At 35.3% G+C, this 14,376-nt stretch overlaps 1 protein-coding gene across 4 annotated transcripts in view; it reads left to right on the forward strand.

Annotated features, from left to right (window-relative positions):
- The window catches only part of LRP1B (LDL receptor related protein 1B), a 1,890,044-nt gene that overhangs the window by 1,265,380 nt on the left and 610,288 nt on the right, over positions 1-14,376 (forward strand). For all 4 annotated transcript variants that reach the window (XM_058715412.1, XM_058715410.1, XM_058715409.1 and 1 more), the window contains exons 26-27: positions 1,164-1,328; positions 1,664-1,908. In XM_058715412.1, coding sequence (XP_058571395.1) covers positions 1,164-1,328; positions 1,664-1,908 — 410 coding nt within the window. The remainder of the gene's footprint in view (positions 1-1,163; positions 1,329-1,663; positions 1,909-14,376) is intronic.

Below are 14,376 nucleotides of genomic sequence, written 5' to 3' on the forward strand. Positions count from 1 at the left end.
GGTATTTTCACAACTGCTTTGTTTGTGTTTGTTAAATTATGATTTCCTCTGTTTTCCCTCTGTTTCCTGTCATATGATCTATGTCATTGCTATGAATGTGAAGGCTATCTCCATACTGATGACTTCCAAATTCATAACTCCAGCCCTGCCTTCTTCCCTGAGCTTCACCCTGGCATACCACGGTTTCATGAATACCTCCATATTGATATCTTGAAATCATAAGATAAAAAAATTAGTAAGATTAAAAAAAAAGTAAACTTTTGATTGCTCTTCACATTCATTCACACTCATTTCCAAAATCTTAGAATTGGATCCTCTTCCATTTTCCTATTTTTTTTTATGGATTCCCTGCACACCCTCTTCCTTACCCTTACTCTGACTTCGCTGACATGAGAAACACAGTCACTTAAGATCTGTTCTCTACTCCGTTCCCTATATTTAGTCATCAGCTAGCCCTGGAAGTTCTACCTCCAAAATGTACCATTAATCCATTCACTTCTCTTTCCTTCCACTCCCATACTCCAAACCACCATCATCTTTGCCTGGTCCTTTAAAATAACCACCTGATGTGCCCATACTCTTGCCTCACTGTCACCCACTTATAAATGGCACCATGTTTCTCCCCTGCTTAAATATGCTTCTTATTCCCTTAAAATAAAATCCCAAATAATTGCCTTAGCCAGAAAGACCCTTTAAGTTGCCCTCTTCAAATCCATCTTCTTCCTTTTTCCTTCTTACTCACTATCTTGATATTATTTCTGTTCTTCAGATCACCCACTTTCTTTTCCCTGTCCAGGCTTTTATTTATTTTGCTTGTCATGTTCTTTATATTGTTCTTTTTATCTTTTAGAGTCAGTGTAAATACAGCCTTCTCAAAGTGTTTTTTTTCTTTTTTTCCTGATCATCTTCTTTAAGTAGATCACTTACCTGCTATTCTCTTCCATAACAAAAGTTTTCCTCTGCTTATTTCAGAATCTGTAATTATATATTCGTGTGTTTATTTGACTTGTCTTCTCCACTGGACTCTAAGCCCCATGTGGGTAGATAACACATCTGTTTCTTTTGAGACTGTTTACCTAACAAGTGTCTAGCATATAGTAGGCACTCAATAAATATTTGTGAAATGAATGGCTGAAACAATAACATTATTTATTTTTCTTCAGAATTCTTTTCTGGACAGATTGGGATGCCAATTTTCCTCGCATCGAATCTGCTTCCATGAGTGGTGCTGGCAGAAAAACCATCTACAAAGACATGAAAACTGGAGCTTGGCCAAATGGACTAACTGTGGACCACTTTGAAAAAAGGATAGTTTGGACAGATGCCAGGTTTAAAAAAAATGATCTTTTTCTTCTATATCTTCTGTTACCTTTCACAGATAGTATTTCTAAACTCAAAAGATGTCCTAACATGCATGTATTATATATACACACATTGAAATTGGTGGTAATATTTATTTGTTTTCCATATGATGGTGGTGGTGATGTTTGTTTGTTTTTGTTATGATGGGCTTATTTTTTCTTTCTACAAATCAGACACCCATAAAATATTTCAAATATTTTTTATAAAATATTTTCTCTGGCATTTATGTAAGTAATATGATAACATAACTGGACTATCTGAATACGTTTTGATAAAATACTGATTTATTACCTTTCTGTAGGTCAGATGCTATTTATTCAGCCCTCTATGATGGAACAGGCATGATAGAAATCATCCGAGGTCATGAATACCTTTCCCATCCTTTTGCTGTGTCTCTATATGGAAGTGAGGTCTACTGGACAGACTGGAGGACCAACACATTGTCAAAAGCCAATAAGTGGACAGGGCAGAATGTCAGTGTGATTCAGAAAACCAGTGCCCAGCCATTCGACCTTCAGATATACCACCCCAGTCGACAGCCCCACGGTAAGCGCTGGTTGTGAAGTAACCATCCAGAAAGTATTTTCACCTTAGTCATATAAGATTTGAAGTGCAAAATCACTTCTATAAGTTAAGTTATTAATATTTTATGTATATGGTAGAAGTAGTTCCAGAGTTTGTTTTAATTAGTTCAGAATATTTTTTTTCTTTCCCTTTTTTTCATATAGCAGTAAAGAAATCTTAGAAATTAAGGGTTTTTATACAAAGTCCTCACATTTTTTGGGGCGCCTGGGTGGCGCAGTCGGTTAAGCGTCCGACTTCAGCCAGGTCACGATCTCGCGGTCCATGAGTTCGAGCCCCGCGTCAGGCTCTGGGCTGATGGCTCGGAGCCTGGAGCCTGTTTCCGATTCTGTGTCTCCCTCTCTCTCTGCCCCTCCCCCGTTCATGCTCTGTCTCTCTCTGTCCCAAAAATAAATTTAAAAATGTTGAAAAAAAAAAAAAAAAAAAAACAAAGTCCTCACGTTTTTAGTCACTGCTTGTATCTATAAAAAATACTGTGGAAAGTTGTAAAAGGTCTTTATATTGAGAATCTATCACCAGACTAGGATCAGAAAGGACACATTGATGTTTGCCTTCATTTTGGTTCAATAGTAATCTCCATCTTGGCTTTGGGATTTCATTTCTTCCACTCAATCCTTGCCAAATGTTCTTAATGTCAAGTCTGAACATTTTTCTTCCCTTTTTTTTTTTCTGGGCTACTATGGCCATCCGGTGTAACGTCAGCTCATCCTTTTATACCTCTTGATGGAGTCTTCCCCTTTATAATGTGTGTCTTAACCAAAAGAATCTCATTCCAAAACAAACAGTGTTTTCTTATCATTAGTAGATTTTTACTTGAGAATATTATGTTCAGATGACAGCTCTTTACTGGAGGATACATTTTCTCCTTGTCTCCCTCTTTCAGTGTAGAGTAGACAGATCTTCCACTTTGTTAGCATTTCTGGTCTTACAGACTTCACTTCAATCCTCATTTTAGATTTATGTTATAATATCTTCACCTGGTTGTGACTAAAACTACTCACCTTCTGGTCTGTAAATTCCTTAGCTATCCTTTTTCTTTCTTCAATACTTGGCCTTCATTCTCTCTTGATACTATTTCTTCTACGAAAATTTCCTCATCTGTAAAATTTTCTGTGCCCTGTCTCTGACATAGTCTGATTGAATCTAGTTTTGGTCCCAGACACTTTCAGTTTCTCAGTCTCAGTTTTCTTATATAACAGATCCTTCTTTGTCTGTGGGAGTTTCTACATACCATGTAGTAAATGAGCAATCATGTTAAATCTTTTCTATCATCCTTAATTCCTCTACTCTTTTCATCCTACAAACCTGCACGACATGGGGACATTAAGAGGAGACAATAGAGCTTAGTCACTTTTGTGCTTAATAGGCATTTGATTTAACTAAATTGAAATAAAGCAGGAAATCATGATTCTGGCCAACAATGTGACACTAATACAATACAATAAAAAATTTTTCTTTTCTGAATACTTCCTTCAGCATGAAAGAGTATCAAGTCATCAACATTGTATGTTGATGACATGCAGGATTGGTTTTAATTTTTATGAAAGCAAAATATGTACTTCTATGTTTTTGTGACCCAGACTCTGGCATTTTTTAGAAGCTGTAGTTTTTATGTTTAGAGTAATTTAAATGAATTGGACCATGAAAAACAGCCTGGGTTTATGTATTACATCATTCCCCTCCTCAAAATAGGATCAATGTATTTCATTTACTTAACTGTCTAATTTGCCCACATTGACAGAGCCCTAGAAAATTTATAGAATGGAAAGGAAAATGATACTTTCTAGCTTTTATGACATTTTCATATATATAGAAAGGAACCGAAACAAAGTACAGTAGTTCCCTCCCCACACTCTGCCATGGTTTCACTCTCCCTGATCACCTCTGGTCTAAAAGCAGAATATCCTCCTTCTAAACTATCATTAGAAGATCAATGACAGCCTAACACTATGTTACAATGCCTACGTCATTCACCTCACTTCATCCGTCACGTAGGTGTTTTATCATTTCCTAACATCGCAAGCACAAGGGTGAGTGCAATATGGTATTTTGAGACAGAGAAATACCACATTCACATAAATTTTATGACAGTATGCTATTATAATTGTTCTATTTATTGTCATTCGATTGCTGTGTCTAATTATTAAATTAGATTTATCATAGATATATATCATAGGTATGTGTGCATAGGAAAAAAACATAGTATATATAGGACTTGGTAACATCAATAATTTCAGGCATCTATTTGGGATGTATCCTTCCTGGATAAGGAGAGATTGCTGTAATTCGTTTGTTGGTGGGGAGATTTTTTTTGACATAATTTTTTTAATGTTTTTATTTATTTTTATTTTTTGAGAGACACAGAGAGAGACAGAGTGAAAAGTGAGGGAGGGGCAGAGAGAGGGAGACGCAGAATCCAAAGTAGGTTCCAGGCTCTGAGCTGTCAGCACAGAGCCCAACGTCAGGCTTGAACCCATGAACTATGAGATCATGACCTGAGCCGAAGTTGGACACTTAACTGACAGAGCCACCCAGGTTCCCCAACATCATTTTTTTTATTTCTTTTGAGAGAGACAGAGAGAGAGAGAGACAGAGAGAGAGAGAGACAGAGAGAGAGAGAGAGAGCGAGAGAGAGAGAGCGAGAGAGAGAGAGAGAGAGAGAGAGAGAGAATCTTAAGCAGGCTCCACACTCAGTGTGGAGCCCGAGGCAGAACTCAATCCCACCCCTGAGATCACGATCTGAGATGAAATCAAAAGTCAGATGCACAACTGACAGCCACCCAGGCACCAATTGACGTCTTCACTTAACTTGAAATATGATTTATATAAGACTTCTCCAATTTGCAGAAAATAAAGAAGTTTTTACTTTATGGATCTGATTTAACATACAGAATTCAGGGCAGATATTCTAGTCTTTATATACTTTTAGAGAATGTCACCTATAACGAGACCTTGCTATTTCCTAATTGAAATTCAGTCAGTTTCCAATTTTGAGAATGATCAGAGAGCATTCTACTTTTCCCCAGTATAAGGATCACTGAGCATATAACAATCATTATCCATCTTGTTTATCTGCTTCAGTGAAGTAACACTTCCACTGCTATGGGAAAAAATAAAAAAAAGATGTACGAATATATTGACTATTACCAAGGATAGTGTTGCAGTAAAAATGGTGGCAAAGGTTCAGTGTTAATACAAGTAAAATAATAATAGCACCCTGTTTTCTGGTGAATAATAATGTAAAGTTCACGGAAAATAATAAATTTTAAAAATACATGACATTCAGTGCTATAAAATTGAAATATATCTTTCAAAAATTAAAGAAAGAAAGGTTACAGATAGTCTTTGAAATTATCTAATCCTCCAAGTAGGAAGTTAATGAATGTTTTAATACCAGTTTTCATACATTCATCTTGTGCATAAATTTCCAAGTTGGTTATTGAACACAAAAGTAAAACTTTTCAAAAGGAAAATGTATTTTAGAACCTTTGGTTTCTAATGTTGTTGTTATTTGGGATGAAGAAGAAACAATCAAAGCTCAAACGTATGCAATATAAAGGAGCAATAGTGGGTATATTAAATCTAATTTTTAAAAAATGTTTATGTTTGAGAGAGAGAGAGAGCACACGCACAACTGGGAGAAGGGCACTGAGAGAGGGGACAGAGGATCCAAGCCAACTCTGTATGCTGATAGCAGAGACTCGAACTCGCAAACTATGAGATCATGACCTGAGCCAAAGTCGGAAGCTTAATTGACTGAGCCACCCAGACACCCCGCTGTTATCGATCGTTTTAATGCATGTTTCTATACATAAATATGTATCTTTACTTAATAACTTTGGGGTTTGTTGCTGTTGTTAGCAAGTCATATGGTCTTTTAGTTGCCAGAAACTGATAGATGAACATAAGCCCTTCCAAAACGTATCACTAAACCCTAATGAAAATTAACCCATAGTCTTTGTTTTATAGTTTTTCTTTATTTATTTTTTGAATCTATTCTCGGCAACTTTCAAATACTTTCAAATAATACTTAGTATTATTTTTTTATAAAGGACTTTTATTTATTTTGAAAGAGAGTGTGAGTAGGTTAGGGACAGAGAAAGAGGGGAGAGAGAGAATCAGAAGCAGACTCCACACTGTCAGTGCAGAACTTGATGTGGGGCTCGAACTTGTGAACTGTGAGATCATGACCTGAGCCGAAATTAAGCGTCTGCCGCTTAACCGACTGAGCCACCCACGTGCCCCTTAATAGAGTATTATTAACTGTAATCACCCACACTGTACATTACATTGCCATGGCTTATTTATTTTACAACTAGAAGTTTGTACCTTTTGACTCTCTTCATCCATTTCACCCAAACCCCACCTTTTCCTTTTGGAAACCAGCAATTTGTTCTCTGTATTTATACGTTCAGTGTTTTGTTGCTGTTGTTGTTTTGTTTTAAGATTTCACATGTAAGTGAGATCATATGGCATTCGTATTTCTCTGACTTATTTCTCTTAGCATAATGCCCTCAAGGTCCATACATGTTGCTGCAGATGACAAGATTTCCTTCCTTTTTCAAGACTAAATATTTTGAAATATATAAATTTTCTTTATCCATTCATCCATTGATAGGCACCTAGATTGTTCCTATGTGTTTGCTACTATAAAAAAAGTGCTGCAATGAACATGAGACAGCATATGACATCTCCTATGCCAAAAAAGCAAAGCAAGAAAGTTGAAAGTAAGGACACAGAGTAGTAGTTTTATGCTGATAGATACTGTAGGAACCAAGGACAGAAATATGAAAATAAAATATTGGGAAATTTCGAATAAGAATGTTACATAACATGTACTGTAGTTTCACACTGGCTAGGAAAGTCACATTTCATCCCTATATGCCCTTTCCCATTGATTGGGCTGACAACTAGACACTTAACCTAAATTTTCTATTTTTTTAAAGTTTTGTTCATTTATTTTTGAAAGAAAGAAAGAAAAAGAAAGAAAGGAAGGAAGGAAGGAAGGAAGGAAGGAAGGAAGGAAGGAAGGAAGGAAGGAAGGAAGGAAGAAAGGGAGAGAACACAAGCGGGGGGAGGGACAGAGAGAGAGAGGGAGACACAGAACCCGAAGCAGGCTCTAGACTCTGAGCTGTCAGCACACAGCCCTATGCAGGTCTGGAACGCGTGAACTGTGAGATCACGACCTAAGCTGAAGTCGGATGCTCAACCCACTGAGCCATCCAAGCGCCCCTAAATTCTCTATTTTCTATATATGTTGTGTATTGGCAATTGATAGCATGTAGTTGATACTTAACGTCCAACCTACTGAATAAATACATGGGAGATGGTAGTTTTCTTAGCATAGAGAGCTCATATAAATAAATATATTTGTTACTTTTATAATATTTGTTACACAAGAACACCATCATAGATTTCCCTTTAAGGTAAAAATGAATAATAAACATTTATGAAGCCATCTAATTTAAATACATTTTTATCAGTAAAGCACAGCTATTAATTGAATAAATTTTGAGTGCATTAAAAACCAACAGCAACAACAAAATTTATGATAAACTATTTTTGAGAAATATGTTAGTTTTGTTTGGATAATGAGATCTGGGCTTGTATGATTAAGCATTAAATTAAAATTATATCATCATCCTGACTTTGTAATAATAAGGAAGGTATGCACTTATATTGCCTTTTTATTAGTCCTTTACAGGCATTACTTTCAATCTGCACAAAGATTTGCAAGAAACATTCTCCTTCTGAGAGGCTTCTCACTTCAAAGCCATATAACAATTATGAATCTTTACACAATTCAGATTTCACCTCCTTCATGTTCATGCTTAACACCACAAGAACTCCTTTAGCACTTAGAGCTTGTATGGTTATATAATATTTTCCTAACTCTGTTTTATTTACCCACTACATTATACAATATTTGAGTAGAAGAATGCCACTTATTTATTTGTGTCCACTATATAGCAAAGTCCTTTATAATGTTATTAATTATAATATTATTAGCACCTGACACTTGCTAATTTTCATTCCAATTGTATGAGGAAGGTGTTAGCAACATAGTTTTATAGATAAGGAACCTAAGGAAGATAAATACTAAGTTATTTCCTCAAGGTCTATAGCCAGAAGGTGTTTGCCCAGTTATCTGACTTCAAGGAAAGTGACCTCAGAGCTCTTGCCTTAACCACTCTGCTCTACAATAAGTTCCTGTTTGAGATTCTCCTTGGAATTTTTATTTTATGTCACCTGATGGCAGTAGAGAGTCATTTTATTGCCTTTTAAGTGTGACAGATTAATTCTTACCTTCTTGGAGTTTATAGTCTAGAAGGGGAACAAACTAAATTAAAAACTAGGATCAATAAAATAACTGTTATCATGGATTGAGTTTGAATGTAAGAGTATAGCAAATAGATTTTAAAGGGCAGTAGGGTTTGTTCCTAAAAAGACCTTGGGTTAGCCTAGTTCAACCCATTCCTCTGTCACTCACTAACTAGGCTTGTCTAGCTGAGGCAAAATAATTCACTTCTGGGATCTCATTTCCTCATTTGTAGGTCGAAACAGCTAGAGGTAAGGAGGAAATAAATGGAAAACACGATTGGGCAGGGATCAGACCATGTTGGCATTTAAATGGCCCTTTCAATTTTAATTTTTATCCTCTAGGATAGCTAGTTTGAATGATTTCAGACTTGAATGCACATCCAAATTACCTACAGAGGTCACTAAAACACAGATTACTGGGCTGCACTCAAGAGCTTTAGATTCAGTAGGCCTAGAGTGTGGCTTCAGATTTTGCATTTTTAACAAATTCCCAGGGGATGGTGATGTTGCCTAAAGAGCCACTTTAGAGTCTTAAGTGAAGGAGAAAATCATTTTTATTTATTTGGTCAACGGAGTGAGAAGAGCAGATTTGGGTGCTAGAAACACGATTTCATCTGTGCGGGGCATAGATTGCAGAGAGACAGCACTGCAGGTAGCACTGGTGAGTGGGCTACTTCAGTAGATCCAGAGCTTAGGTGATGCAAAATCTGGGATGATGGTCATAAGAACAGAGAGAATGGTATGGTTGAGATATGCTTACAGGCAAAATCAATAAAAATGGTGATAGAAGTTGTGGAGTGGGGGAGATTGGGAAGAAAAGGAAGAATTTGAGATGGTTGTTTTCTCTAGTTTCTGTAATTGGCTTTATGATCAAGATATGACCTAGAGTCCATGGGATTGAGTTAAGGGAGGAGTCCACAAACTTCTGTGAAAGACCTGATAGTAAGTGTTTTAGGCTTTACAGGCCATATGGTCTCTGTTGCAGCTATTCAACTTAGCTGTGTGTGAAAGTAATCACATGGAAAATGAACTGTTGTAGCTATGTTTCAATAAAACTTTATTTATAGACACCAAAATTTGAATTTCATATACTTTTCATGTTATAGAATATTATTCTTTTTTTTTTTTTTTTTTGCCCTACAGTATTAGCCTGCAGGCCAAAGTCTACTGACACCTGGTTTAAAGGATAAATTAAAAAAAATAAACTTTTGATGCACTCAATTTGAGGTACCTCTGGGACATGATGGAATATTCAGGGCTATAAGGCAAGGAGAGTTTAAGCAAGAACTAGAGCTTCGGTATTCATTTAATTTTAGGTTGAAGACAAAAAGATAAATGAGATTTCCCAAGAATATTACAGAAAATGAGAAGAGGGAAAGGACAGAGCCTTGAAGAAAGCGAACACTAAAGAAGAAGGCAAGGCAGAATGCTGAGGAGGTGACCAGAAACAAAGAGATAACAGTCAAAAGAAACAAAAAACAAAAACAGAAAAACAAACAAAAAAAACCCCACTAAGACAAGTTTCAAGATGACAGTGTGACAGTGGCCACTTCTCATGGAGAAGTCAAGAAAGATAAAGACATAAGTGTATTCATTGGATTTAGTAATTTGGAGGACAGTCGGCCATAATTTAATTTAGAACAATTTCAGTGGAGCTGTTTGCCTGTATCCTAGTGATGACAACTATGTCTGAGGTTAGGCATTATTATAAATATTCAAGCCTTTTTACTAAAAATAAATATAATTTATTAAACAAAGAGCTATAATTTATTAAAATAATTTATTAAGTAGCACAATGTAAATGCAAAGAAAAAAACAAACAAACAAGCGTCATAACAATTAGCTTAGAAGATGCTTGTAATTAAGAGGAAAACTCTAGAGCCAACTCCAGAGCCAGACTGTTTGGGTTCACATTCTAATTTTGTCCTATCCTGACTGTATGACCATTATCTATCCTACCTTTTTATTTGTAAAATGCAATCATTGAAAAGATTAAGTGTGTTAGTTTCTTTTCTTTTCTTTTTTTTTTTTTTTTTTGAGAGAGAGAGACAAAGAGCAATTGGGGGAGGGGCAGAGAGAGAGGGAGACAGAATCCCAAGCAGGCTCTGCACCATCAGCACAGAGTAGGATACAGGGCTCAAACTCACAAATGTGAGATTATGACCTGAGCTGAAGTCAAGAGTTGGACACTTAACCAACTGGGCCACCCATGTGCCTCTGCATTAGTTTCTTTTTAAAGCACTTACAAGATATCTGACAAATACTTAGCACTATATAAATGTGGTTAAGTAAATGATAGATAAATAATAGATAATAAGATAGATAGATGATAGATAGATAGACACACAATTCCCTTAGTTACTTTGTTTTACACATCACCATCTCTCCCCTCCCATTAGAAGAGGAGTTGTTTATAAACATGGAGAAGTATAACTTTCTTCTTTTGTATATAAACCTTCTCCCATCCAGCATGTTGGCCATCCTTCTGTGTCCTCTCTCAGCTCAAAGGTCTTTTCTTAATCACAACTTCACTTGTGTTTAATACTCAGAGTAGTTCAGTTTTTTCATGAATCGAGAATGATTCCACTACTCTGATGGTGGTGGTGGTCGTGGTTGTGGTGGTGGGTTTCTTCTGTATTTCTTTAGTTGCTATGTTTGGAATCTGTTCTTGAAAGAATTCATACATGATTGTCACTTTAAATATAGAGTGTTGCAAGTACTTTGTATATTAGACTTTTACCGATTACGAGATGTTTTCCCAGTCTGAAGAAACTTTTCTCTTTCTGAAAAGATCTCAGTTCAATGGGGACTCTATATATATTTGTTGATATAAATAGTACTGTTCTGTAGAAACCACTTTATTTTACTTTCAAAGACAGGCTTCTGGCTCAATCATCCTTTTCAATTTTGTTCTTGAAACCCATAGTGACTGTCAAATGTGCAAACTATCTTATATAATACATTAATGACAATATCCCTTAGAAAAATCAAAACCCAGAGACATGAATGAGACATGAGGAGTTTATTGTTACAACAATTACATTAAATGTATTTATAAAAATTATACTCCAAGGCAGTATCCATCCCACATGCCTGCTTTGTAAAACATCTATGAGTAGTTAAGAGAATGAATGAATCTAAGTCAATTGGTTCATTTAGAGAAGTAGTATGTATAATAGTTGGAGGCTCAAACTCTAAAATCTTAAACTTATATCCCTCTTAATAGTTCTGTGATTTTAAGGTGTTTTTTTTTTTTTTACCATATTAAAAATTAAGTTTACTCTTCTATAAAATAGGGGCAATTTATTTTTATAAACAAAACTGCCTAATAAGAGAAAAGGAAATAATGCTTATAAAATGCTTTATATCGTGATAAAAATAAATTATTCCATTTTGGAACCTTACTCTATCAATTTTTATCTCACTTGCCTATTATGTTATGTGGCAATATAAGAACTGTGGGCTATTTCTCAAAGAGTAGTTTTAACACTGAAATGATCTAAGTACCTACTATCACTTCAAGAAAATGTATCTAGAGAAAATAAAACTTTTATTGACCACATTGTAAGAAAATTAGCTTATCTTACTTAAGAAAAGATTCTATATTCTAAGAATACTAGTAATATTGCTCCTTCAGGGGACAAAATTTCACTTATGAAACTGAAAGAAGGAGGGATTCCATTTGGGCCTCTAAATATATTTAATCATAACCAACATTTATCTTGTTAATAAAAAGGTTTGAGAAAAAAAAAGGAATACTCTTGAAACCATGTTACAACATGGAGATGAATCTCAAATATTTGCAAATTATTTAAATCATCTAATTCCACAGTTTACCATATCAAGATCTAACTACCTGTCATAAAAGTCAAATTTCTCTTTCTCCATGTATTTCTATAGATGTATATGTATATAGATGTATATATACACATATATATGTGTGTATGGATACACTCCACCCTACATATTATTGACAGTGTTAAAAACATATTATTTCTCCTGCTGTTTTATAGTATCTCTTTATTTCAAAATTTTATGTGCTATCAGTAAAGGATTTATTTTATTTTGCATGAGCCCTATTTTAAAATGTTAATGTTTCAGATGCCTGGGTGGCTCAATTGGTTGGGAATCTGACTCTTGATTTTGGCTAGCTTCATGTTTCCAGGATCAGGGGATCAAGCCCCACTCAGCCAGAGCCTGCTTAAGATTCTCTCTCTCTCTCCCTCTCTCCCTCTCCCTCACTTGCACTTTCTCTCTTTTTCTCTCTCTAAAATATAAATAGAGTGCGTGGGTGGCTCAGTCGGTTAAGCATCTGACTTCGGCTCAGGTCATGATCTCGCGGTCTGTGAGTTCGAGCCCCGCGTTGGGCTCTGTGCTGACCGCTCAGAGCCTGGAACCTGTTTCAGATTCTGTGTCTCCCTGTCTCTCTGACCCTCCCCCGTTCATGCTCTGTCTCTCTCTGTCTCAAAAATAAATGAATGTTAAAAAAATTAAAAAAATATAAATGAATAAATAAATAAAACAATACATAAAAAATAAATAAAATGCTAATATTCTAAGAATGGTAAGCTGGTGTGAAATAGTTAAATCAAAATGCTTTCACTTTTACTTGTAGTTGATAGCAGCTTTGAAGAGATGAGGTTTCTGACTGAGGTGAAGTGAATGGCATGTGATATCACAGCAAGGAGGAATTTTTGAGATTTGAGTAAACCTGTGAGGCTTCCATAATGAGGAGCTTAGAACTTCATACAGTACTGAGAGCCTGGTAGAAGAGAGAGAAGAAATGAACAATGAAGAAGAAAAGTGAGAGTTGAAACATGCCAAAGACATGTTGCCACCTCATTCTAACTATTGATATAAAAAGACAAAATGGAACTCACGTTCTCCTCTTATACCTTCTTCCTATAATACATAGACCTCTGCTTCCAGGAAGAGTTAGATAGACTAGCACCCAATTTAGTTTCTTAATGAATCCTTCTGTGTTATCTTAAAAGCATATTATAAATTAATGGGATTGGTTGGTTTATCTGAAAATCTAAATTACCATTTTTATCATTATTTCTTTGGCAAAATATAATGGAAATATCAAACAACTAAACTGCAAAAGAATTTATATGCAGGTAGTAAGTTTAGCCGCTTTATAAATTGCTATTTTTGAAATATGCAACCTACCTTGCAGCAATAGAAAAGATTAGTAAAAAAGGAATCCTCAGAATTCTTTCTGCCTTGGTACACTATTTGATGTACTTGCCTAAGTCATGCAAACCCAAGTGATTTAGAGCCCTCCATTCAAATCCACTAATCGCTGAATCCATGGTTCTACTCCAAGATCAGGACTTTTCAGCCTCTACATTGTTCACATTTTTAACCAGATAATTCTTAGTTTGGAGGAGGGGAGGGGCTTTCCTTTTGCATTGCAGGACGTTTATTAGCATTTCTGGCTACTAGTGTGCCAATACTATCTCTAATCAACCACAAATGTCTCCATATATTCCCCACCACTGGTTGAAAACCGCTGTTTTAAATAAGAAAGCTTTTTATAATTATAAAATCATCATAAAGCTAGAAACTTGATGCCTGTTCTTTCAAATCATACAGTAGGCACAATGAGTAGCAAGCAAATTAAAATATCAGAAAGACACCTGAGGTCATTTCTTTAGAATAACTGAAAGTTCTTTGGTATTTTAAGATGTATATTACCACTAAATATAACATTATATGACATGTTTGTTTTCACCCTTTTACAAAGCACTATGCACAAATACATGGAAATAGTATTTGTGGCTTTTAGAATTTTCCCATTGAAATACAGATATTTATAAAAGATCAGATAAGATTCTTTTAGACATTTTATTTACTTCATAAAAATAGAGTAAGGTATAAAATTAATCCATAAAATATGATAAGGTTGATGAAAGTAGCCCCTACATACCTAGTATTTCTGGGATCTGGTGATATTAAAGCAATAAGAACATCTTTCCCTTGCACATATTTTGTTATATGTGGGTTTTGAATAAGCAATTAATTCCAGTTCTTCAACTTCAAATGTTAAAATTATAATTTCAAGGTATTTGTCAAAAGGAAAATAGAATTTGGGATTAGTGTTTAATT

Source organism: Neofelis nebulosa, chromosome 2 (genome assembly GCF_028018385.1).
Source record: "Neofelis nebulosa isolate mNeoNeb1 chromosome 2, mNeoNeb1.pri, whole genome shotgun sequence".
NCBI classification, from domain to species: Eukaryota; Metazoa; Chordata; class Mammalia; order Carnivora; family Felidae; genus Neofelis; species Neofelis nebulosa.